The 22,523-nt window shown below is 46.6% G+C and overlaps 1 protein-coding gene across 1 annotated transcript in view; it reads left to right on the top strand.

Moving 5' to 3' along the window:
• Positions 1-22,277, top strand: part of LOC149470473 (endogenous murine leukemia virus Env polyprotein from Emv-2 locus-like) — a 147,590-nt gene extending 125,313 nt beyond the window's left edge. Inside the window, exon 2 of the mRNA XM_089663303.1 lies at positions 19,524-22,277. Coding sequence (XP_089519429.1) covers positions 19,687-21,111 — 1,425 coding nt within the window. The 5' untranslated portion in view covers positions 19,524-19,686 and the 3' untranslated portion in view covers positions 21,112-22,277. The remainder of the gene's footprint in view (positions 1-19,523) is intronic.
• The last annotated feature ends 246 nt before the right edge of the window (positions 22,278-22,523 follow it).

The following is a 22,523-nucleotide window of genomic DNA, read 5'->3' as shown; positions in this document are numbered from 1 at the left end:
AGGTTTCATCAGAGTTTGAGGGTAGGAAATGGTCAACCCATGGTTGCCATAGTTGTTCATTTTTATGCACTCTGTCTAATAGGACGGCTTCTACTTTGACATTTATCGTGGCTCGAGTGACACTATTCTTAGTTTCAGTGGTATTGAGGTGGGGGGATTTCCAGGCCTTCGCTATGGTTTGCTTAGCCGTGGTGGTGACCTACAGGAGTCGTTTAAATTGCCAGTGTGTCACTTCTTGGGCCTTATGCAAGTAAAGGAATGGACACTGGTCAACTGACCCCAGTCCAGTGTTGAGGAATGGCCTCAGCTGCCATTCTAGCCACGCCCTCTGATGCATTTCACCCCGCCCACTAGGGCTTGGTCACACTGCATCCATCCCTTTACTTGTATTGGCTGACACTGGAATCGCTCTGACTCATGCTCCCCTCTTCTCACTTGCCGGTGGGGTGATCCCTTTCCTTCCATCCATAGCTTGGAGACACACCATAAGGTATACTTCTTGGGGTTTGTTATTAAATGAGGCAGTGGCCGGATGGATATATATATACTGTAACTTCTTCATAAAGAACTGTAGGCATATGGAATATTTTGCACCAATACGTTTGAACAACCGGGCAGGTCCACCACATGTGAAGGTGGGTATGTGGTGGGTAACTGCTTCAGAGCAGCCACGAAAACAAGTCAGGGATTAGGACGGAATGAATGTAGCAATCCGGGCAGGGACCAGGTACCTGAGGGGAGTGGTCTTTGCTGTAGGCAGCACTGGTCGCACATATATATATTAGGGCATCAACTCTTCAGCTCTCAGGAAAGGGACACGTCCCCGAAATGCATCAGCAGGCTGACCGCACCACCAATTTGACACTCTGACATCAGTTTGGGCCATTGTGACGAACTGTCCCTTTCTGATAACATTTTGCCCTTTTTGTTCTGGTTTTCTCCCCTTGTTAAGTGGTCTTCCCATTCTCCCCTTGGTAAAGCTGTATATGTTTAGCAGCTGTTATGTAGACAGGCATTCTACACTGTTTGTTTAGGGAAATGTGACCTTGTAGTCTTTCACTTCTATAGAGTTCATTGTCAAGGTCCTACCTTTTCCCAGAGGTTATGCTGCTCCATGTGCTGGCATCCATCTTGGGTTTCTGCAGAGCATGGTGGGAGTCTTTTATGCCTTCAGTCCTCTGCGGTCCATCCCCCAGAGGGGTGTGGTTGATCACATATAAGCCTGTTGTCCGCACGTGCTCTTTGTATTCGTGTCTTGTGTGTTGGTGTTGCAACAAGCTCTGTTTATACTCTCGTGGCTCTCCTGGAAACTGACTCAGCTTTTGACTAGACTATTCTCTGTGTTTTCCATTTATCTGACCTCCTGTTGCTGAACCTGGCCTGTGACCTGTTATTCTTGTCTACCGTTCTGTTCCGTTTGTCTCGTTATTATCGACCCGGCGTGCCCGACTACGCTATTGTCTTATCTGGTTCCTACCAGCTACATGCCATTGGTGGTGGCCATTACCACAGTTGGGGTGTCTCGGGGGCCATGACCTGGTCCCTGGCTGCATCAAGTCCATCCCCACCATCAGGGGCCCTGGTGAAGGGCAGCCTGGGATTTAGACTCCGCGTCCTGAGGGACTCCGGTCTGTGGGTGGTGGTTGTCGTCAGTCGGTGCGTGACCCTGCCATTAGGCCTGCCTGTCCGTTCCACAGCTCCTGCCCTGACAGTTAATACTGTATTGTTGTGTTGTAGGGTTTTGTTGTGGGTGGGGAAAACCCGGTGCCAGGCTGTCTGGTGGGGGTGAAGCTGTATATACTGAACTCTGTTCAATAAAGATTGATTCATTTCACCCTACACGAATTTCTGACTCAAGGTTTGGGATAGCAGGAAAGGATTGGTTTTGAGCTCTAATACATGCCTTGACAGAACACTGGAATTCTAGCAGGACGATGGGACCATTGGCTAAGACGCATTGCTTTGCACGAGGAAGCCTAGGCGGAACGGTTCTGCCACAATCATCACTGTGGCTTTTTAGGCTTTTTCATGTACATATTTTGCGAGTAGGTTGTCTTTTTAAATTAAGTTTGGATAATGCGCTAGGTGTTTGCACCGCCTGTGTGATTTTTTTCTTTTTTACCAGGACATGAGAGTTTTGTGGTTAGTCTCCATGGCTACTATATTTTGGGAGGAGGATTTCCAAATGTAGATTTAAATCCCATTCCCACTTGGATGTATATGGTATGGAATGTAAGGTGGTGGAGCTGGTAGCTGTGCATATAAGGTGGAAATCAAACCTCTAGCATGGGGGTCACATTTACATATGTGTTCAAACCTTGTCATGTCTGGGAGGGAGGGGGTTGGTGTGTAAGTGGGAGGAACAAAAGTGATTGATCTGAAGATATCTAAAACTTTCAGGTCTAGATATTTTGTGGGAGTCACATAGGGTTTGGAAGGGTATAAAGGAGTCTGGTGCTGTGAAATTGTAAGTTTGAACTAGACTAGCTCTAGGACAAGCATGAAAAGAAGATGGAGGCATCCATGCCGGATAAAAGCCTGGAATGAGGAGGTATGCCATGAGTGGGTTATGGAGTGACTGTAAGGTGTATCAGAACTTTAGACTGTCCCAGATAGATAGGTAGTGTTGAGTAATTGGGTTTTGGAGTGATTGACGGCCTCTTGGGTGTAGCCATAGCAAATTGGCAACTGATAAGGGGTCCCAATCTACTGACTCTATAGGGACCCATGGGGGGGGGGGGTCACTTTTACTGCATGATAATTAGGGAGTTGAGCAAGATGTGCAGCTTGGAAATATTTTGCAAAGTTCGGAAGCCCCAGACCACTCTAAGTTTTGGTAAGGTACGGATGGACCTGGGTAGATGCAGTTTAATAGTGCCCCATACCTAAATGGTGGCATGACACTGTAATATGCGGAGGAAACAGGAAGGTATATATATGGGTAGGACTAAGGTATAATATTTTGGGCAGAATTGTCATTTTTTACAACCGTGATACAACCCATCCATGAGAGGGGTCGTTTGGACCAGGATGTCTGTCATGTTTCACATGACTGTCATATGCCTTTAAGTGTTCTCTCTATTTTGTCTCTGCTCCTCCCTTTCCTCTGGTTTAGTTCTTGCTGTATAGATAGCCCACCCCTCTTCCCAGTAATGCATTTCAGCAAGCCTAATGTCTCACGAAGCAGAGCACAGTATGATCTTTTGACCTATCATGTTCATTCTTGTAAGATTCTCTCAGTATATGGAATAAACTTCACAAGATCTACAAGACATCATCTTGATTGCGTTACTGACTGTGCTATCCAGCTGAGATTGGAGTTATCACTATCTCATCACAACTGTAAGTTACAGAGATCACACTTTTAATACTTAGATTGGAGAGACAGAACAGTCAAAAGATCAGTGAAATGTCTTCACAGGATCCTTGCTATCTGCACACAGTGAGATGTTATGTAGATGGATATAGCAGCTACAGAGAGTGCCACCATCTCTACACAAGCCTGTACATGTCTGCAAGTATATCTCAGCATAACACCCATGAGTGTCAGGACAAATTATTGATGTGAATGTCTTACAACTGCAAGTTTATACACTGCATCTGTATGCATTAGCACATGGCTTGTCTGTGAAATTATAAGAGAAAGAAAACCTTTCTGCAATCATTGCCTAGGAAACCTGAACTCACCCACAGAAAAATTGATACATTTCTCTGTAAACTTTCTATCAACCCCTCTCCTTGCTAACATGATGTTTCAGGAAAGTAATATACAGTCTGGGGAAACTAATACACAACCATAATCAGCGCTTCATCCAGAGCAGGACTTAAACCCTGAATTATACAAAACGCTTAAAAAAACCATCCTGGAAAATTCAAGAGAATCTTCATGCTGACAAGTTAGAATTGCTGTCTAATATTAATGACTTATGGACTAATACTGTTAAATGCCTGTCTGCTGCCTCCCAACAATCTCATGAGCCAATACAACTAGGGGGCGCTATCCAGCAATTGAATGTTGCTTATGAGAATTATCAAAGACTGTGTGTTAAATCTATTGCTCTCTTAAAGTGGTACAACACTCAAAGGTCATTGGAAGAATTAATGAGTTTTGAGGAGCTCAATCCTGAAAGAGACAATGTAGTAGTGCAAACAAAGACAAAGGCAGAAGTGAGAATAACACAGCTCCATGAATACAGATCTTATCACTCTCCATCTACTAGATGCTCCTCAAGAGCTTTCAAATCCATACAATCAAGGTCTTCTACACTCAGTCAACAACTAATAAAAGCCCGTGCTGATGCTGAAGCTTCTAAAATTCAGGCAGCTTTCACCCAAAAGAAAGCAGAAATGGAGGCTCAGGCCGCACATCAGAAAGCAGAGAAAGAAGCTGAAGCCACACACCAAAAGGCAGAAATGGAAGTTTTGGAAAAACAATGTGAGCATGCCACAGCCATGGAAAGGTTAAGGATCTTAGAACAAGCCGCTAGGGAAAACGAAAGAGACAACAGTTCCAGACACTCAGTTGTATCTTATGTCTCAGATTCTTCACACACCTCTCCAGAACGTCAACTTTCTGTCACAGCAGTCTCTTCTCTGCACCTACTGTACCTCAAGACAATTTTCCCTTATATCCTCCAATACATCAGACTGCAACATCTCAGATAGCTGCAGACACTGGTGTCTATTTAATAGACCGTCCATCATACTTTGGCACCAACACAGTACCTCCTAGCAAATGCACTACTCTACAAACATGCCAATGAACTTTAAGCCAGTGCTGGTACTGAATGACTTAGCAGCAACATATGTTGCCAAGTCACTCCACGTAAGTCCACCGCCACAACCAACTCTGTTCCACCTGCAGTCATGCACCCAAAATCAGAAAACACGGACATGTCAAAGTTTGCTAAATACATGCATCGCAGAGAACTTGTTAAGACAGGCCTCACCAAGTTTGATGACAAGCCTGAAAATTACAGAGGCTAGAAATCCACTTTAAGGCCACAATGAGTGACCTAGACATCAATGCCACTGAGGAATTAGATCTACTCATCAGATGGCTAGGTCCCCAGTCTACTGAACGCATCAAGAGGCTCAAAGCAGTTCATATTGACAACCCTGCTGCAGGCCTTAATGCTGCTTGGGGCAGACTTGAACATATCTTTGGCAGCCCAGAGGCCATTGAAGATGCTTTATTCAAAAGGTTGCAAAGCTTTCCATGGATGTCTGCTAACGGCAATCTTCAAGAACTCTGTGATATTCTATTAGAGCTTCAACTTGCTAATTCTGACATCAACTTACCTGGTCTCAGTTATCTTGACACCTCTCATAGCATCAAACCTATTTTTCTCAAGCTACCATATGGAATACAAGAAAGATGGGCAGCGCTTGGATCAAAGTATAAGGAATAATATAGAGTTGCCTTTCCTCCTTTTTCCTACTTCTGTCAGTTCATCAGAAGAATTGCAGACACTGAGAATGACCCAAGTTTCTCATATGGGGACTCAAACCTTCTCCGTACACTCTCTCCAAGACCTATGAACACACTTATGTCTCACGGAGACCGTAGATGTCCAGCGTTAGTGAAAAGGACTAATGATCTACCTGCACCTGCTACAGTTCTTGAAAAGACTGATCAAAACAAGAGAATTGAGGACCCAACTCGCCAATGTCCAATACATAACAAACTACATCCACTTAAGAAATGTATCGGCTTCAGAAAGAAAACTCTCAAAGAACGTAAAGAACTTTTGAGGAAATTTGGGGTTTGCTACAAATGCTGTGCCTCCACGGAACACTTTGAAAAGGACTGTAAAGCGATCAAATGTATAGAGTGTGACCGTGATGACCATGTGCAAGCTCTTCATCAATATTCGCACAACTCTGCTACGCTTACAAACAATCTTCCTGAGGCAAAACAAGGCGGGGAGCGCCCAGATCAAGCAATATAATGGGAGACAATACAGCAACAATACAGTTCAATACAAGAGGGATAGGAGGGCCTGATCCCAGGAGCTTACAATCAAGGAGAGAGGGGCTAGTGGTACAAAAGGTAGTAACTGTGGGGGATGGACTGGTTGGAAGAGTAAAAGATTCCATTATTAGCTGAGGGCAGGATAGGCTTCCCTGTAGAAATAGGTTTTCAGAGATCGCCTAAAAGTGAGCAGAGTAGGCGCTAAATTGGGAAAGAGAGTTCCAGAGGATGGGGGAAGCTCTGGACAAGTCCTGGAGAGGAGCATGGGAAGAGGAGACAAGGGAGCTAGAGAGCAGGAGGTCGTGCGAGGAGCGCAGAGTACGGTTTGGGTGATATTTGGAGACAAGATAGGTGATGAAATTTGGGGCAGAGTTATAAATGGCTTTATATGTTATTGTTATTGTTTGGAATTTTATCTGTTGGGCAATGGGAAGCCAGTGGAGGGATTGGCAGAGAGGGATGGAGGACACTGAATGGAAGCCAGTGGAGGGATTGGCAGAGAGGGATGGAGGACATTGATTGGAGGCCAGTGGAGGGATTGGCAGAGAGGGGTGGCTGATACAGAACAGTTAGTAAGGTGGATGAGTCTGGTAGCAGCATTCATGATAGACTAAAGAGGGGATAGCCTGCGATGAGGTAGTCCAATGAGGAGGGAGATACAGTAGTCAAGGCGAGATATAACAAGGGAGTGAATAAGTTGCTTAGTGGTTTCTGAGGTTAAGAACGGCCGTATCTTGGAGATGTTGCGGAGGTGAAGTCTACAAGATTTGGACAGTGAATGAATTTGGGACTGAAAGGACAGATGGGAGTCTAGGATTACACCTAGCACCCTGGCGTGAGGGGAAGGACTGATGACTGTGTTATTGATCTTGATGGATAAGTCAGGGGAGGGGGCACGGGCTGGAGGGAATATTAAGAGCTCAGTTCTAAGGGTGCACAAAGTTAGTCATCAAATCAACGGTCCACACAATGTACCATATGCTCAACGTCTGGACCTAGGATGGGTCATCATAGGCAATGTCTGCCTAGATCAGGACAGGAGGTCCTACTCAGTCTCTTCCCCTTAAACCACATGTCCTGTCAAATGGACAAACAACTTGTTCTGCACAATGACCACATAAATATATCGTGAAAGAAAGACTGTTTGAAAAAAGGTGCACAACGGCCCATCATACAAGACAATAAGAAAGTTCTTAATCTCTGGGATGACAACATCAGCAACACAGTGTCTGAGGTAACCACTAAAGATATTGAGTTGGCAGCTACCATAGAAGACAAAGAATTCTTGAAAACCATGAGTAAAGAGCTCTACCAAGATGATTCCAATAGTTAGTAGCACCTCTACCATTTTGTACCCCAAGAAAGAGACTACCAAACAACAGGTACATGCAGAATCACGGTTTCTTTAAATCGCAGTGTGAACCAGAAGCCTGAGATGAAAAAGCACTTTGTGGACTTTATGCAGAAAGTGTTTGAGAGAGATCATGTTGAGCCTGCACCTCCTCTTACAGAAGGAGAAGAATGTTGGTACCTACCATGCTTTGGCGTCTACCATCCTCGCAATCCTGATCAGATTAGGGTGGTCTTTGACTCAAGTGCTCATCATGAAGGTGTCTCCCTCAATGACAATCTTCTCACTGGGCCTAATCTGAACAGCAATCTCATAGGAGTTTTACTTCGCTTCAGACAAGAGCAAATTGCTGTTCCACTGTTTCATCAAGAGCAGATGTTCCACTGTTTCATCGTCTGCGAAGACTACAGAAACTTCCTCAGGTTCCGCAATAATGATGCCAACAATGAAGTCATAGACTACCGAATGAAGGAACATGTTTTCAGTAACAGTCCTTCTCCTGCAGTAGCAATTTATGGACTGAGGAAAACAGCTCAAGAGGGTGAGAAAGAATTTGGATCTGATGCAAGACAGTTCATCGAAATTAATTTCTATGTAGATGATGGACTCAAATCTCTGTCCAATGAAGAAGAAGCTATTGACCTTCTTAGTAGAACCCAGAACATGCTTGCCACTGCGAACCTCAAACTTCACAAAATCATCTCTAACATTGACAAGATCATGATAGCCTTTCCTTCTGATGACCATGCTGTCAGTGTGAAGAAATTCCAACTAGGATCTGACCTGTTACACAACGCAGTCTTGGATTGCTTTGGAATGTTAAACAAGACACATTCACATTTCAAGCATCAGCCTGTGACAAGCCCTTCACAAAGTGAGGAGTATTTTCTACAGTGAACAGCATTTATGATCCCTTAGGTTTCATTACACCGTTCACCATTTAGGGTAGGATACTGCTGAGACAACTTACTTCTGAAAGCTCAGACTGGGATACCCACTTACCCAAGGAAAAACAACAAAAGGTGGGAATCCTGGAAACAGTCTCTAAAAGCATTAGAACTCCTCCAGATACCACGCTCTTACACACAAGCATCCTTAAAGAATGCCACCACAAGAGAGATTCAGGTCTGCTCCGATGCATCCAATGAAGCCATTGCTGCGGTGGCTTATCTTCGAGCTACGGATCCCAGCGGTAAAGTGGGTGTAGGATTTATCATGGGCAAGACCAAGCTCAAACCAAAACATGCACATACTATTCCAAGGCTTGAAATTAGTGCAGCTGTGTCAGCTGTGGAAATTGCTGAGCTCATAAAACTTGAAACAGATGTTGAAATAGACTCCTTTGACTTTTATACAGACAGCAAAATAATGCTAGTATATATACACAATCGCACAGACAGTTCTACGTGTATGTCGGCAACAGAGTGGAACGCATAACGAAGTTCTCTACCCCTGAACAATGGCACTATGTTCCAACTAGCCTCAACCCTGCTGACAGCGGCAGTCGTGCAGTACCTACCACTGCATTTCTGGACACATCTTGGCTATATCCACCAGTACTCTTGAATGATAAACTTATCTCAAGTTCAACAAATTCCACCTTTGAACTGGTTCATCCGGAATCTGATAAGGAAATCAGAGCTGTTACCATCACACTCAACACCTCTATGAAAGCAAGGGCAGGGCTGAGTCCTCACCGTTTTGAATGTTTTTCTAAGTGGTCCTCTGTTGTACGAGCCATTGCACGTCTTGTTCACATTGCTCATCAGTTTGCAAACAGCTCTAGCACTGAAAAAAGTGTGTCACAACTGGCACATCTGTAAAGCCCCCCCCCCTACAATGGAGGAGGTCCTTCAAGCAGAAAGGGTCATTATTCAATGTGTCAAACATGAAGTGTACTCACAAGAGATTGCTAACATATCAAAAGGACTCAACCTAATGATAGCTCTCTGTGCAAATGAATTCCAGAAATTGATCACAACAAGCTATTGTGAGTCGGTGGTCACATTGGAAGATCCGATTCATCCAGAGAAGAGAGAAATCCCCTCATTATTCAAGGACGTCATCACATTACTGCTCTGTTAGACATTTCCATGAGCGAGTTCAGCACCAAGGTCATCACTTTCCTGAGGGAGCAGTAAGGTCTGCAGGTTTCTGGATTGTCCGGATGAAAAGGTGTATATCGTCCATACTCCTCAAATGCATCAAGTGTCAAAAACTAAGAGGGAAGTGTAACGGAACCGGACCCCGAATGCACTAGGGTATTTCAGTCAGACTCCCGCTTTCCGCTTCCCAACAACAAATGGCAGAGTTGCCAGCTGACTGATTAAGCACTGAACCACCATTTACTAATGTTGGCATGGACATATGTGGCCCCTGGACTGTTGTTACACGCAGAACTCGTGGCGGAGTTGCTAACAATAAGCGATGGGCTGTGCTGTTCACTTGCTTGAGCATTGGTGCAGTGCACATTGATGTGATAGAATCAATGGACTCTTCTTGTATCATTAATGCTTTCAGAAGATTTGTTTCTGTACGAGGACCTGTAAAGTCCCTGAGATCTGACTGTGGGACTCATTTTACAGGAGCAGAAAAGATAGAGATCTTCTTGAGTGGCAATAAGTGTAAATGGGAACTCAACCCACCTCATTCCTCACATGGGAGGCTCTTGGGAACGCATGATTGGAGTTGCAAGAAAGATCCTGGACTCTATGCTACTGGACCAGAAAACTTCTCAATTTACTCATGAAATCTTAGTCACTCTTCTTGCAGAAGTGTCCGCTATAATCAATGCAAGGCCATTGGTCCCTGTGTCCTCAGATCCCGAGTTCCCAGTGTTGCTCACTCCAGCCACTCTTCTTACCCAAAAAACTGGGGTAGCCACTATTTTCACAGAGGAACTTGATTACCCCAACATTTACAAGCATCAATGGCGACGGGTTCAACATCTTGCTAATGTGTTTTGGAATCGCTGGAAAATGGAGTACCTTTCTACCCTTCAAAGTCGTAATAAATGGCAAACTAGCAAACCCAATCTACAAGTGGGAGACGTAGTTGTTTTGAAGGAGACAGATTCCCATGGTAACCATTGGCCCATGGCTCTTATTACAAAGACTATGCCAAGTAACGATGGAAAGGTACGCAAGGTAGAAGTTAGAGTCATGAAAGAAGGTTCTGCACACCTTTACTTCAGGCCTATAAAGGAACCAAAGAGGAACACAAGTCATCCACCTGAATTACAGGGAGGTAAGAAGGAAGGTGCATGTTGCTGCCTTCTCCTCTGAATATGGATTTCCATGTCTCAGCCTGGACTTTCCACACCAACATCTGCAAGTATTATGCTGAATGTTTGCATTGTTTTCCTTTGTTCTTCCCTTCCCTCTTGTTTTGCAGATGTTCTCGGAAAGAATCTTCATTATTTATATTGGACTTGAACTAAAGTTTATTTGGTTTAGTTAATGTTGTATAGATAGCCCCTCCCCCTTTCCCAGAAATGCATTGCAGTTCTAGCCTCATGGCAAGAAGCAGAAACATTATGATCTTTTGACCGATCGAATGTTCATTGTTGTAAGATTCTCTCAGTTTATGGAAGAAACTTCACAAGATCTACAAGATGTCTTATCGATGGAGTCACTGACTGTGGTATCCAACTGAGGATGAAGTTATCACCATCTCATCACAACTGTAAGTAACAGAGATCACACTATCAATGCTTAGATTGGAAAGACAGAACACCCATACATACCCGTCCCCGGCTTCTCACCCCTCCCCCATACATACCCGTCCCAGGCTTCTCACCCCTCCCCATACATATCCGTCCCCGGCTTCTCACCCCTCCCGCACACATACCCGTCCCCAGCTTTTCACCCCTCCCGCACACATACCTGTCCCCAGCTTCTCACCCCTCCCGCACACATACCTGTCCCCAGCTTCTCACCCCTTCCCCATACACATCCCTCCTCAGCTTCTCACCCCTCCCCAGCTTCTCACCCCTCCCCATACACATCCCTCCCCAGCTTCTCACCGCTCCCCATACACATCCCTCCCTAGCTTCTCATCCCTCCCCCATACACATCCCTCCCTAGCTTCTCATCCCTCCCCCATACACATCCCTCCCTAGCTTCTCATCCCTCCCCCATACACATCCCTCCCTAGCTTCTCATCCCTCCCCCATACACATCCCTCCCCAGCTTCTCACCCCTCCCCCATACACATCCCTCCCCAGCTTCTCACCCCTCTGTCATGGAAATTTTGTATTGTTGGTCGAACTTTAAATGTGTCATATATTCGTGTTATTCATATGTCTCTCGTGTGGCTTAATTAAAGCTCTGAAGGCTGCAATTGGGCTATGCGCATGTACAATGTATGTATTACAGTACTCGGCTTGGTAATGGATGAGATGGCAGATCTGCGCTTATAGACCGGCGTGTATACCACCACGGCATTCCATGCGAATGCTGCTGTCAGTAGACCGTGGGCCTGTATCCACATATCAGCAGCATGGTACCACGTGGGCTTCATAACGCAATGCGCAAGCGGTGTGAACTCCACGTGTAGGCTTATGCATATCTTACAACCCATTACCAACTTGAAACTGTATCTTGGATGGATGTGTTTTAATAAAGATCGTATCGGGCCCATCCAGGTACAGACTGATATTTTTAGGGAGTGCTTGTGCAGAGAATTTTACATACCAATAGAAGCTAGTAGGACAGGAAATATGACCTCAGATGGCTCATAGGGGGGAAGGGGAGGAAGTCTGCTGACCTCAGAAGACTCATGGGGGAGGACCAGTGATAGATAATAGCAAAGGCTATGCTCCAATTGGAATGTATATCCTCTGTATAGGCAATCCCCATTGTATTGTTCGGTGGGAGGGATTGACTTTATTCATGTGGGGGGCATGTGTGTATTCTTAATAAAAACAGAGAGCTGAGCCTAAAGCCGGCCCTTATGCGGATTGCAACCAGCCTTAGAGTGTCGTGTGATCATTCTAGGGTAACGGAGCTCCATCACCCACAAATTCAACAGAACCAAAGTATTTGGATGGGCAGGAATCGTGTAGTTTGGCTGCAGTCGTGGTAAGCGAGATTCGCACAGCTTTATGGGGGATTTCTGCACATCCAACTGCGAGTACTCACGGTAAGGAGAAATTCGTTAAAGCGAATTTCCAAGACAGTTTGGCGAGCCTGGTGGATACTAACGCGTATTCTTGCGTAGCTAACCTAGAACGAGGGGGGAATGGCCATCATGAATTAGCAAAAAGTATGCCGGCACATTTCAGGTCTCTCTGCCATTAAGAGGATCGCTTTTTGCGTGTTCGTGTGGCTGATTTCGCTCTCTGTTAGCTAACAAGAAATACCGCTTAACAAGGACCTCGTTTTTTGTCCTAAACTCTTGATTTGTGGGTGAAAAGACGAGGGTTTGTCTCTGCTGAGAGCAGCAGGGGGGGTGGGTTTGGTTGGCTGGATTTGGTCAAGTTTAAAAATCTTCCAACCAAAAATTAAACGGGTATATGTTTTAGTGGGTAAAAGTTGTTGCATAGTGTTAGGTAAGTATTTGTGGGCTGTAGGTACTGTGGTGATTGCTCTACCCCCTCCACGTGAGGTAATTATTACAGTGCTGAAAGGCTTAGGTTAATTGTTAACTGTTGTAAGATCTGTGTTATGTGGTCTGTACAATGTTTTGTGGTACTACTGCTCCCAGCAAGCATGCAGCAGGGGGTCCTTTCTGTTACATGTGCATGTTAGTGTGATATGTTGGTGTTTTATGTCCGTTCTGTGATTGTGCCCAAATTGTGTTGTATGTGTGCTTCATATTGTTGTGTAATTGTCCAGTGTATGTTCTGTCTAAAAGTCTGTTTTATGTAAGAGGCAATTTTGAGGCTAGAGTCTGCCGTGTGCTCCTCTGTGGGGGGTCATTCTAGTATCTGCCATGTGCTCCTCTGTGGGGGGTCATTTTCTTGACTAAACCACATGGACTCCTTTTGTTTGGTGGCCATTTTGTTGGCTACCAAATGTGCAGTAATCTCTATGCAATGTGCATGAAGTTTCCTATATGCATTTGACCCATATTGTGTTTTTAATCCAAATTTTTTACAGTTTAAGTTGTTTGCTTTTAGCTTTAAATTTGCGTATTGCCAGCCAATTTAAAGTGTGTTAAGCGAGTTTTCCCTTCACGTGTTCCACATTTAGTGAGCGCAGTGAAGTCTGGGTTTTTGCACATAGATTTCTTGTATAGTGATTATGTTTTTCTTGTGTTTTTCCTGTTAAAAGTAGTTCCTTATTGTAAAGCGGGTTTGTTTTAAGCTGCTGTGTCGCGTGTTTCACGTCCAGCAGACTTTTTGTGTAAACGGTTCTAGGTGGTTGCAGTAAAGATTGCGTGTATAATGTGGATCGTTTAGCGGTGCTGATAGGAGTGATTTTTGCGTCAGCAACAAGGTTACTTTTGGCGCAGTTTTTCGGTTTACCTCTGTGTAATTGTTTTACTGTGAAACGTCCCGTGTTTTTCATAAGGATCCACTTTGTCCTTTTTAACAGTTTTTCAGGTTGAAAAAGGGTTTTTCTGTGTGTATTAGGAAAGTTTTTTTTCTTTACACAAATTTCCTAAAGGTCAGTTAGCAGGTTTCTGCCCAACCAGTGACCCCTAAGTAACATCCAAGAACCCCTCTTTTTGTTTTGACTTGTGTTAGCTACTGTGTGCAGGGAGAGAAAAGCCACTTTCATCATTGTGCGGTGTGGCCTGCCAAACACAGTGGGTGATGAGAACCACATAAATTACGCTGTGTGAGTGGGCGGTCCAGGGAAGTCCTGGTTACCACAAACACTTCGGGTGGTCAGGATCACACAAATTGCGCTGTGGGAGTGGGAGGTGTGCTCTCAGTCTGACCGCCACTTGATGCGCTTCGGGTGATCGATAAGTATCACATAAATTACGCTGTGCTGGGAAAGTGGTGGAATCAGGCCTCTCGGTAGGATCCCACCGAGTGCTCCAGGGGGTAAACAGGTACCCGGACGCGGGATATATACCAGTGACTAGTCACGATGGGCAGTAGTCAGTCCATGAAGAGAGAGGGGGAACCAGCCCTCTTCAGGGTAAGGACAGCTGCACAACTGATGAAGGTGAGTTTGGGGGGGAAGTCTACAGAACCCCTCAAAAGGTGGAATAAATGGTCGAAGGGTACCAGATGGGAAATTCCCCGGGAAGGTACATTTGACGCATGGAGGTGGGAAAAATTCATCTCTGAATTTGGACCACGGATGCAGGCGTCAGAACTAGAGATCGCACAGCTATGGCTTCACAGGTCAATCCGATTAGGGAGGCAGGGCATACATAAACTGGTGTCTGTCCGGAAGAACCAGGTGATGTATACCTGGCCTCCAGAGGGAATAAAACAGGAGGATCCAGTGTCAGAGGTGGAAGAAGCTCTTTCAGGGCTGACTCTACTAAGGCAGGCAGGATCAGGGTCTGCTGGGGTTCCCCAACAACCAACAGTGGCTGAGATAAGTATAACTGCACCTGTCTCTTCTGTTAGTGACGTCACTCTTGACATACCTTCTGTGTCTTCTGTCTCTATGCCTCAGCCTCTACCTCTACCTCTCCTTTCTTCCTGCTTCACCCCAGCTCCTTCTGTTTCCAACTATGAAGCCTTCTCAACAACCGATTTGCAGACTATCTGTGAATCAAGGGGAGTAGACACCCGGTTAAAAAACAGGGCGGATTGCATCAAAGCGCTACGAACCACTGATCAGACCCCTGCCCCCCAGCTATACCCTGATCTGAGGGACCTCAAACCTGAAGGTGCAGTAAGCGAGGTGGTTAATCTAAGCCCACCGATGAAGCTGGGTCAGCCCTTGCACTCTTCCCGGACCGAGGCCTATCCAGTCAGGGTGCAGCAATTTGAAGGTCCTCCCAATGCACGGGGGGAACGGACTTTAGGGGAACGGGTAGTTTGGCATGTCCCTTTCACCCCGGCAGAGATCCGCACTATTCTGGCTGAGCTCCCGGACTATCGAGTCAATCCGAGAGGATTTGCTCGAATGTTTGGACAAAACCAGTTCAGCTATGGTATGAGCGGGTCAGATTGTGCACAGATCCTACGGGCAAAGGTGGGCATGGAAGTGGCCAGTACAGTGATTGCAGGGTGCTCTATAACCACGCATGAGGAGATGACTTCAGGGGGCAAAGAGTTCTGTACACAGCTAAAGGCAAAGCTTCCAGAAATGTATGGTGCTACCTCTACTACGGACATGATGAAGCTCACCCAGGGTCCTAATGAGGAAAGCGCCTGCTTCTGGCGCCGTCTCAAGCAGACGGCACTGGATGCAGATCTGGAAGTTGGACCTGATGCTCCAACTGAAGGGGTAAAGGTGACCGCGACGCACATTCTGTTGCGGGCCAAATTTTTGGAAGGCATCAATATTAAAATTCGGGAAAGGCTGGTTCTGGCCCGACCCGAATATAATGAGATGTCTATCCCTGCTATCCTTTCCACTCTTGCGGCAATAGAGAGGGAAATGGATAGAAGAAAACAAGACAAGGCCAAAGTTCTTATGTCCCAGACCCCACACGAAAAACCAAGGGATCTGGGTCACAGGAAGGATAGGCCCCCACCCAGGTGCTTCCAGTGCCACCAAACGGGGCACATGAGGAGGAGCTGTCCCCAATTACCTAAAGGTCGGTGGCAGTTCATTCCTGATGAGTCCCCCGCCCCTATGACCACCATGGTAAGTAACTCCTATGAATCCTCATAGGAAGTTGGCAAATCGGTGTCGGCCCAGATCCATCTTTTTCTCGAGGAATTAAAATATCCCCTCCCTTGCCTCATCGACACCGGTGCAGCCAGAACAGTCTTGCGAAAACAGGACATCCAAGGCAAGGTACCCCTCTCAGGGGCAAACACACCGACGGTAGGTCTCACAGGTCAAACAGTGTCTCTACAGTCCACCAAACCACTCCATTTCAGGTTAGGTCTGCACACTGAGGCTGTCAGGTCAGTGCTGGTCTCAGATGACGTCCCCATCAATCTTTTGGGAGCGGACATCTTGTCAGACATTCAAGCTGTTATTGAGTTCACCCCATCGGGTGTTGTGGTGAGTAGTGCCCTGTCGGAAGAAAGACTGTGCACATTGTTGGCCCTACCTTATCTCACCGAGGCTACATATTGTCTGGAGTTGGACGTATTGGCTGAAGTTGACCCCAAAGTTTGGGCAGCAGATAAATATGATGTGGGTCTCTTACCGGTACCTCCAACTACAGTCAACATCAGACCAGGAAGCGTGTTACCACAACTACCACAATATCCTTTAAGTGTAGCTCAAATGGACAGCCTAAAAACCCAGATCGACCATTATCTACAGATAAAGGTCCTCACCCCAACCCAGTCGCCATGTAACACACCATTATTCCCAGTAGCAAAAAAGACAGCACCTGGTCAACCGACCACCTACCGGCTGGTACATGACCTGAGAGCGGTAAACAAAATCATCATCAGTGATGCCCCTTTGGTGCCCAATCCACACACCCTGCTGGCAACCGTACCACCCAATGCAAAATTTTTTACCGTCATTGATCTGTCAAACGCGTTTTTCTCGGTACCCCTGGATCCCCAGTGTCAGTACCTTTTTGCCTTCTCCTTCCAGGGCCGACAACTTACCTGGACCCGTCTCCCCCAGGGAGCAGTAACCAGTCCCTCGGAATACAGCTGCAAGCTGAAAATCGTGTTAGATCAGTGGACCCCAATGAATCCAGAGGTGGTGTTGTTACAGTATGTTGATGACTTGCTCCTCTGCTGTCCCACTAAAAAGGATTGTTATCAACATACTGTTTCATTACTCAACCATCTGGCGTCAACGGGCAACAAGGCCAGCAAGGAGAAATTACAACTCTGCCAGGAAAAAGTCATCTTCTTGGGGCATTGTATTTCTCAGGGCACCAGGCACCTAACAACCCAAAGAGTGCAGACATTGCAAGACCTAAAGAGACCCAAAAACCACCGTCAGCTGAGAGCCGTCCTCGGCCTTATCAACTACTGCAGAGATTGGGTCCCCAACATCTCGGACAAACTTGGTCCCCTGTATGAGCTGACATCCAAAACACCATTTCAAATGTCAGATGACGACTGGTCAACTCTTCAAGATTTGACTCAGGAACTCTCAATAGCACCAGCCCTAGGTCTACCCAACTATGACCTACCTTTCTACCTTTTCTGTCATGAAAGTCAGGGCCATGCAACCGGAGTACTAACCCAACTTCACGGAACCAAATACCGCCCCATCATGTACCTATCGACCGCTCTGGACCCAGTCATCAAAGGGTCCCCGGGTTGTGTGAGGGCAGTGGCTGCTTGTGCTGTCCTTGTCCAAAAAGTGGGTGACATCGTTTTGGATTCACCCCTCACACTCTACACTCCGCACTCGGTGCAAGAGATCCTAAACCAGGTCCAAACTAAACATCTCTCTGCAGCAAGATTGACCAAATACGAGGTAGCCCTCCTAACTCCTACTAACCTCTCTATCAAACGATGCACTATTCTTAACCCAGCTTCTCTTCTTCCTGTGTTGGAAGACGAGAAAGGGGGGGAGGACAACAACGACGGTGCTGAATTTTGCAACCCGACTAACAATACTAACACCTCTTCTACTAACATGTCTTCTTTGTCCACTACTAACCTCTCTTCCAAAGGACACAACTGCATTTCTTTGATGGAACTGGAGTCAGCGGCGATCAGCCCAGTGAAGGAAACGCCAATACCGGAAGCGAAAAATCTTTTTGTCGATGGGTCCAGGTACTACACCCAAGACGGTAAGCCACACACTGGTTACGCGGTCACGACGGAAAGTGACGTTGTGGAAAAGGGCTCTCTGAACGCACATATGTCAGCTCAGGAAGCTGAGCTGTGGGCACTGGCCAGGGCATGTGAGTTACATGAAGGTCAGAGGATTAATGTTTATACGGATTCGAGGTACGCGTTTGGTATTGCACATGACTTTGGTCCCATCTGGAAAGCGAGGGGATTTCTCACAAGTTCAGGTAAACCGGTGAAGCATGCAGAACTGATTGACAGGTTGTTCATTGCCTTCGGCCTGCCACGGGAGATTGCTGTTCTTAAGGTGAAAGCTCATACCACTGAGACTAGTGTGGAGGCATGTGGAAACGCTTTGGCAGATCGGTCCGCAAAGGCCGGTGCACTGGTTCAAGAAACGGGGGTTCTGATGCTGGCCATCCCTTCAGAGGTTTCGTTAGACGAGTTTAAAAAACTGCAATCGCAGGCGGGTTTGCAGGAGAAGGCTAGATGGACAGCAGCAGGAGCCTCCCAAGGGTCGAATGACATTTGGTGCCTGAACAAAAGATGGTGTTTGCCAAAGTCCCTTTTCCCCATGATGGCCCACTTGGCTCACTACCCTGGGCACCAATCTAAGACGGCTATGTGTGCGTTGGTAGACGAGCATTGGATTGCACCTGGGTTCAGTACTGCTGCAGCTACCTTTGCAGCTTCTTGCCTAGTCTGTGCCCTACACAACCCTGGCAGAACGGTAGTAATACCCCAAAGGCACTCACCAAAACCTGAACGCCCCTTCCAACGCATCCAGATCGATTACATCTCGTTACCAAAGAGTGGGCCGTACGAATACGCCTTGGTCTGTGTAGATATGTTTTCAGGCTGGCCTGAAGCGTGGCCCGTCACATGTGCCAACGCTAGTACCACGGCGAAGAAAATCCTGTCTGAGGTTGTGTGCCGCTGGGGTCTACCTGAAACCATCGAGTCCGATAGGGGGTCACACTTCACTGGACAGATCTTTGCAGAGGTATGTAAAGCCCTTCACATCAACCAAGGGCTACACACCCCGTATCACCCCGAGAGTAGCGGTAAGGTTGAACGTCTCAACGGAATCCTTAAAAACAGGATCTCCAAAATCATGGCCGATACCAAAAAACCTTGGCCTGAGTGTCTCCCCATTGCCCTCTATTCCATCCGGAATGCCCCTCGGCAACCACATGGGCTGTCACCCTACGAGGTGTTGTTTGGGGGACCTCCCAAAACAGGGTTGTACTTTCCTCAACAGTTGTCGTCTTTGCATTCACAGCTTACAGGTTATGTGCAATCTCTGCAACGGGAGCTGCAGAAGATACACCATCGGGTTCGCGAATCGCTCCCCGATCCAAATACAATAACAGGTGTTCTTTCTATTGAGCCAGGTGATTGGGTCGTCCTAAAGAAACATCAAAGAACCGGACTCGAGCCACGGTTCACCGGACCATACCAAGTCCAGCTGACAACACCTACCTCACTCAAACTCGAGGGACGAGACAACTGGGTGCACGCAAGCCACTGCAAGAAGCTTTTCAGCTACACCAGAGAATGAGGGGTGTCATTTTCCTTTTTCTTTTTGTTTGTATGTCTTACATGTGTGTGAACGGAGGAAAAGATGGCAGATACCCCAACCTTTTATTTAAAATGCACCTACGTTTAGCCAGAACCGCCAACAAAACCAACTGTTGGGTATGCTCTAAGCCCCCACCCAGTCATCACATGTCCGCAATGGCCGCTGTTCATGCCCTATATGACATCCGCGTCGGCATGAAAAAGCAAGGGACCCCTGGTCAGCCCCCACGTAGACATTTATCGGTAGAACTTAATGACACATTTTTAGCAGGTAACATCAGTTTCAGCACCAATATTAGCTCTAGCTCCTGTAGGGCCCTCACCAGTCCATTATGGGTAACTGGACAGCTAGGCAGCCCTCAGGTGTGCTTTAACATCAGCTTTGGCACAGGTAACAAGTTTGTTGGGATTACCACCTGCGAGGGAGGTATAACTGTCAATCTGACTAACCAGACTTCCTTTCTGAGTAACCACACTGACCGACCAGACCACGTGTGTTGGAAGGACGGATGTGATGTGCAGACTGAGGGAGCAATCCCCCAGTCTGTGCAACTGTTGCTCAGTACCAGAGGCCGAACGAGGAACTCCTCCTGTTCTGCTCTGACAGGTCCATACTATTTTCTGTGTGGTTCGGCAGCCTATAGAACATTTCCCCAGAACGCGAAAGGTTCGTGTGCCCTCATAAAGCTAGTCCCCGCATCCTATGTAGTGATGGACCATGAAGAGTTGATGGTCCACAAGAAGGTAAGGATGGCAGGGAGAGTTCGCAGGGAGCTGTTCTCTGAGGGCGACCAGGCATGGGCTTGGTTCCCCTCATGGACAGGATGGGGAATAGAACTTATGAAGCGCCTGAACAATTTTTCTGTCATCGTGGATAGTATGTTTAACGAGACCGTAGAGGCTGTCAGAGAAATTGCCCAAGAACAACGGCAGATGGGAATTTTAGTGCTTCAGGAGAAGATGGCCCTCGATTATCTTTTAGCCGCCAAAGGGGGGTTCTGTGAGTTCATCGGAGAGGATTGTTGTACTTGGATAGAAGACACCGATGACAAGGTCCAGGCCCATATGGACAAAGTTAGTGAACTACAGGGAAAAGCTAGAGCTATAGCTAGTGAGGGTTGGAATCCGTTCAAGGGTTTGGGAGGATTGGGAGATTTCCTGTTCTCCATCGGATCTTGGTTGAAGGAAGTGGGAGTGTATATCCTGATGCTTCTCTTTTTCATCTGCCTTTTATATGCCGCGGTGAGATGTTCCTGTTGCCTCATCGACCGTGTAAACCAAGCTCGGGCAGACGACCACATCTCCATGCCCGCTCCGGGGATCCCACTCCAACCACTGATCGGAGGAAGACCTCACCAACCATCCACCTTCTCTACAGATTACGTCCTGGCTTCCCTCTAATTTATCTCTCTGAAGACCACATTCTCCAAGACCTTCAAGCAAGCTTCAAGCCTCATCATGGTTTGTGTCTGCGATTTGGAAAACTGTCTGGGTCGAGACCAGCCTTGTGTGGCCCCGTCTGCAGGGGCAATTTGAGAATCTGTTGCTGGATCTCCCCAGACCACCGTGGGATCACAAGCTTTATTCATACCACAAGTCTGTTTGTGGTTTTTGCAAGAGCCTTCCTGTAGTGAAGGTTCCAACGCTCTTGAGGATCATTGCTTCAATCAAGCCTGTTTGCGTCGAGTCTGCGTCGGGTCTTGTTGTTTCAGGTACCCCGTGGAGCTTTATTCTCAGGGACAACTACAGGAACTCTTTGAAGTTTGAGACTACACCCATCAAGCTGAAGAAGATCAAGAAGGGACACGAGGAGAATATGATAAAACAGGAGGGAATGTCATGGAAATTTTGTATTGTTGGTCGAACTTTAAATGTGTCATATATTCGTGTTATTCATATGTCTCTCGTGTGGCTTAATTAAAGCTCTGAAGGCTGCAATTGGGCTATGCGCATGTACAATGTATGTATTACAGTACTCGGCTTGGTAATGGATGAGATGGCAGATCTGCGCTTATAGACCGGCGTGTATACCACCACGGCATTCCATGCGAATGCTGCTGTCAGTAGACCGTGGGCCTGTATCCACATATCAGCAGCATGGTACCACGTGGGCTTCATAACGCAATGCGCAAGCGGTGTGAACTCCACGTGTAGGCTTATGCATATCTTACAACCCATTACCAACTTGAAACTGTATCTTGGATGGATGTGTTTTAATAAAGATCGTATCGGGCCCATCCAGGTACAGACTGATATTTTTAGGGAGTGCTTGTGCAGAGAATTTTACATACCAATAGAAGCTAGTAGGACAGGAAATATGACCTCAGATGGCTCATAGGGGGGAAGGGGAGGAAGTCTGCTGACCTCAGAAGACTCATGGGGGAGGACCAGTGATAGATAATAGCAAAGGCTATGCTCCAATTGGAATGTATATCCTCTGTATAGGCAATCCCCATTGTATTGTTCGGTGGGAGGGATTGACTTTATTCATGTGGGGGGCATGTGTGTATTCTTAATAAAAACAGAGAGCTGAGCCTAAAGCCGGCCCTTATGTGGATTGCAACCAGCCTTAGAGTGTCGTGTGATCATTCTAGGGTAACGGAGCTCCATCACCCACAAATTCAACAGAACCAAAGTATTTGGATGGGCAGGAATCGTGTAGTTTGGCTGCAGTCGTGGTAAGCGAGATTCGCACAGCTTTATGGGGGATTTCTGCACATCCAACTGCGAGTACTCACGGTAAGGAGAAATTCGTTAAAGCGAATTTCCAAGACACCTCCCCCATACACATCCCTCCCCAGCTTCTCACCCCT

The sequence above is a fragment of the Staurois parvus genome, unplaced genomic scaffold (assembly GCF_062004578.1).
Source record: "Staurois parvus isolate SC_StPar_1 unplaced genomic scaffold, SC_StPar_1.0 ptg000042l, whole genome shotgun sequence".
NCBI classification, from domain to species: domain Eukaryota; kingdom Metazoa; phylum Chordata; class Amphibia; order Anura; family Ranidae; genus Staurois; species Staurois parvus.
This window is presented reverse-complemented; position numbering and strand designations above follow the sequence as displayed.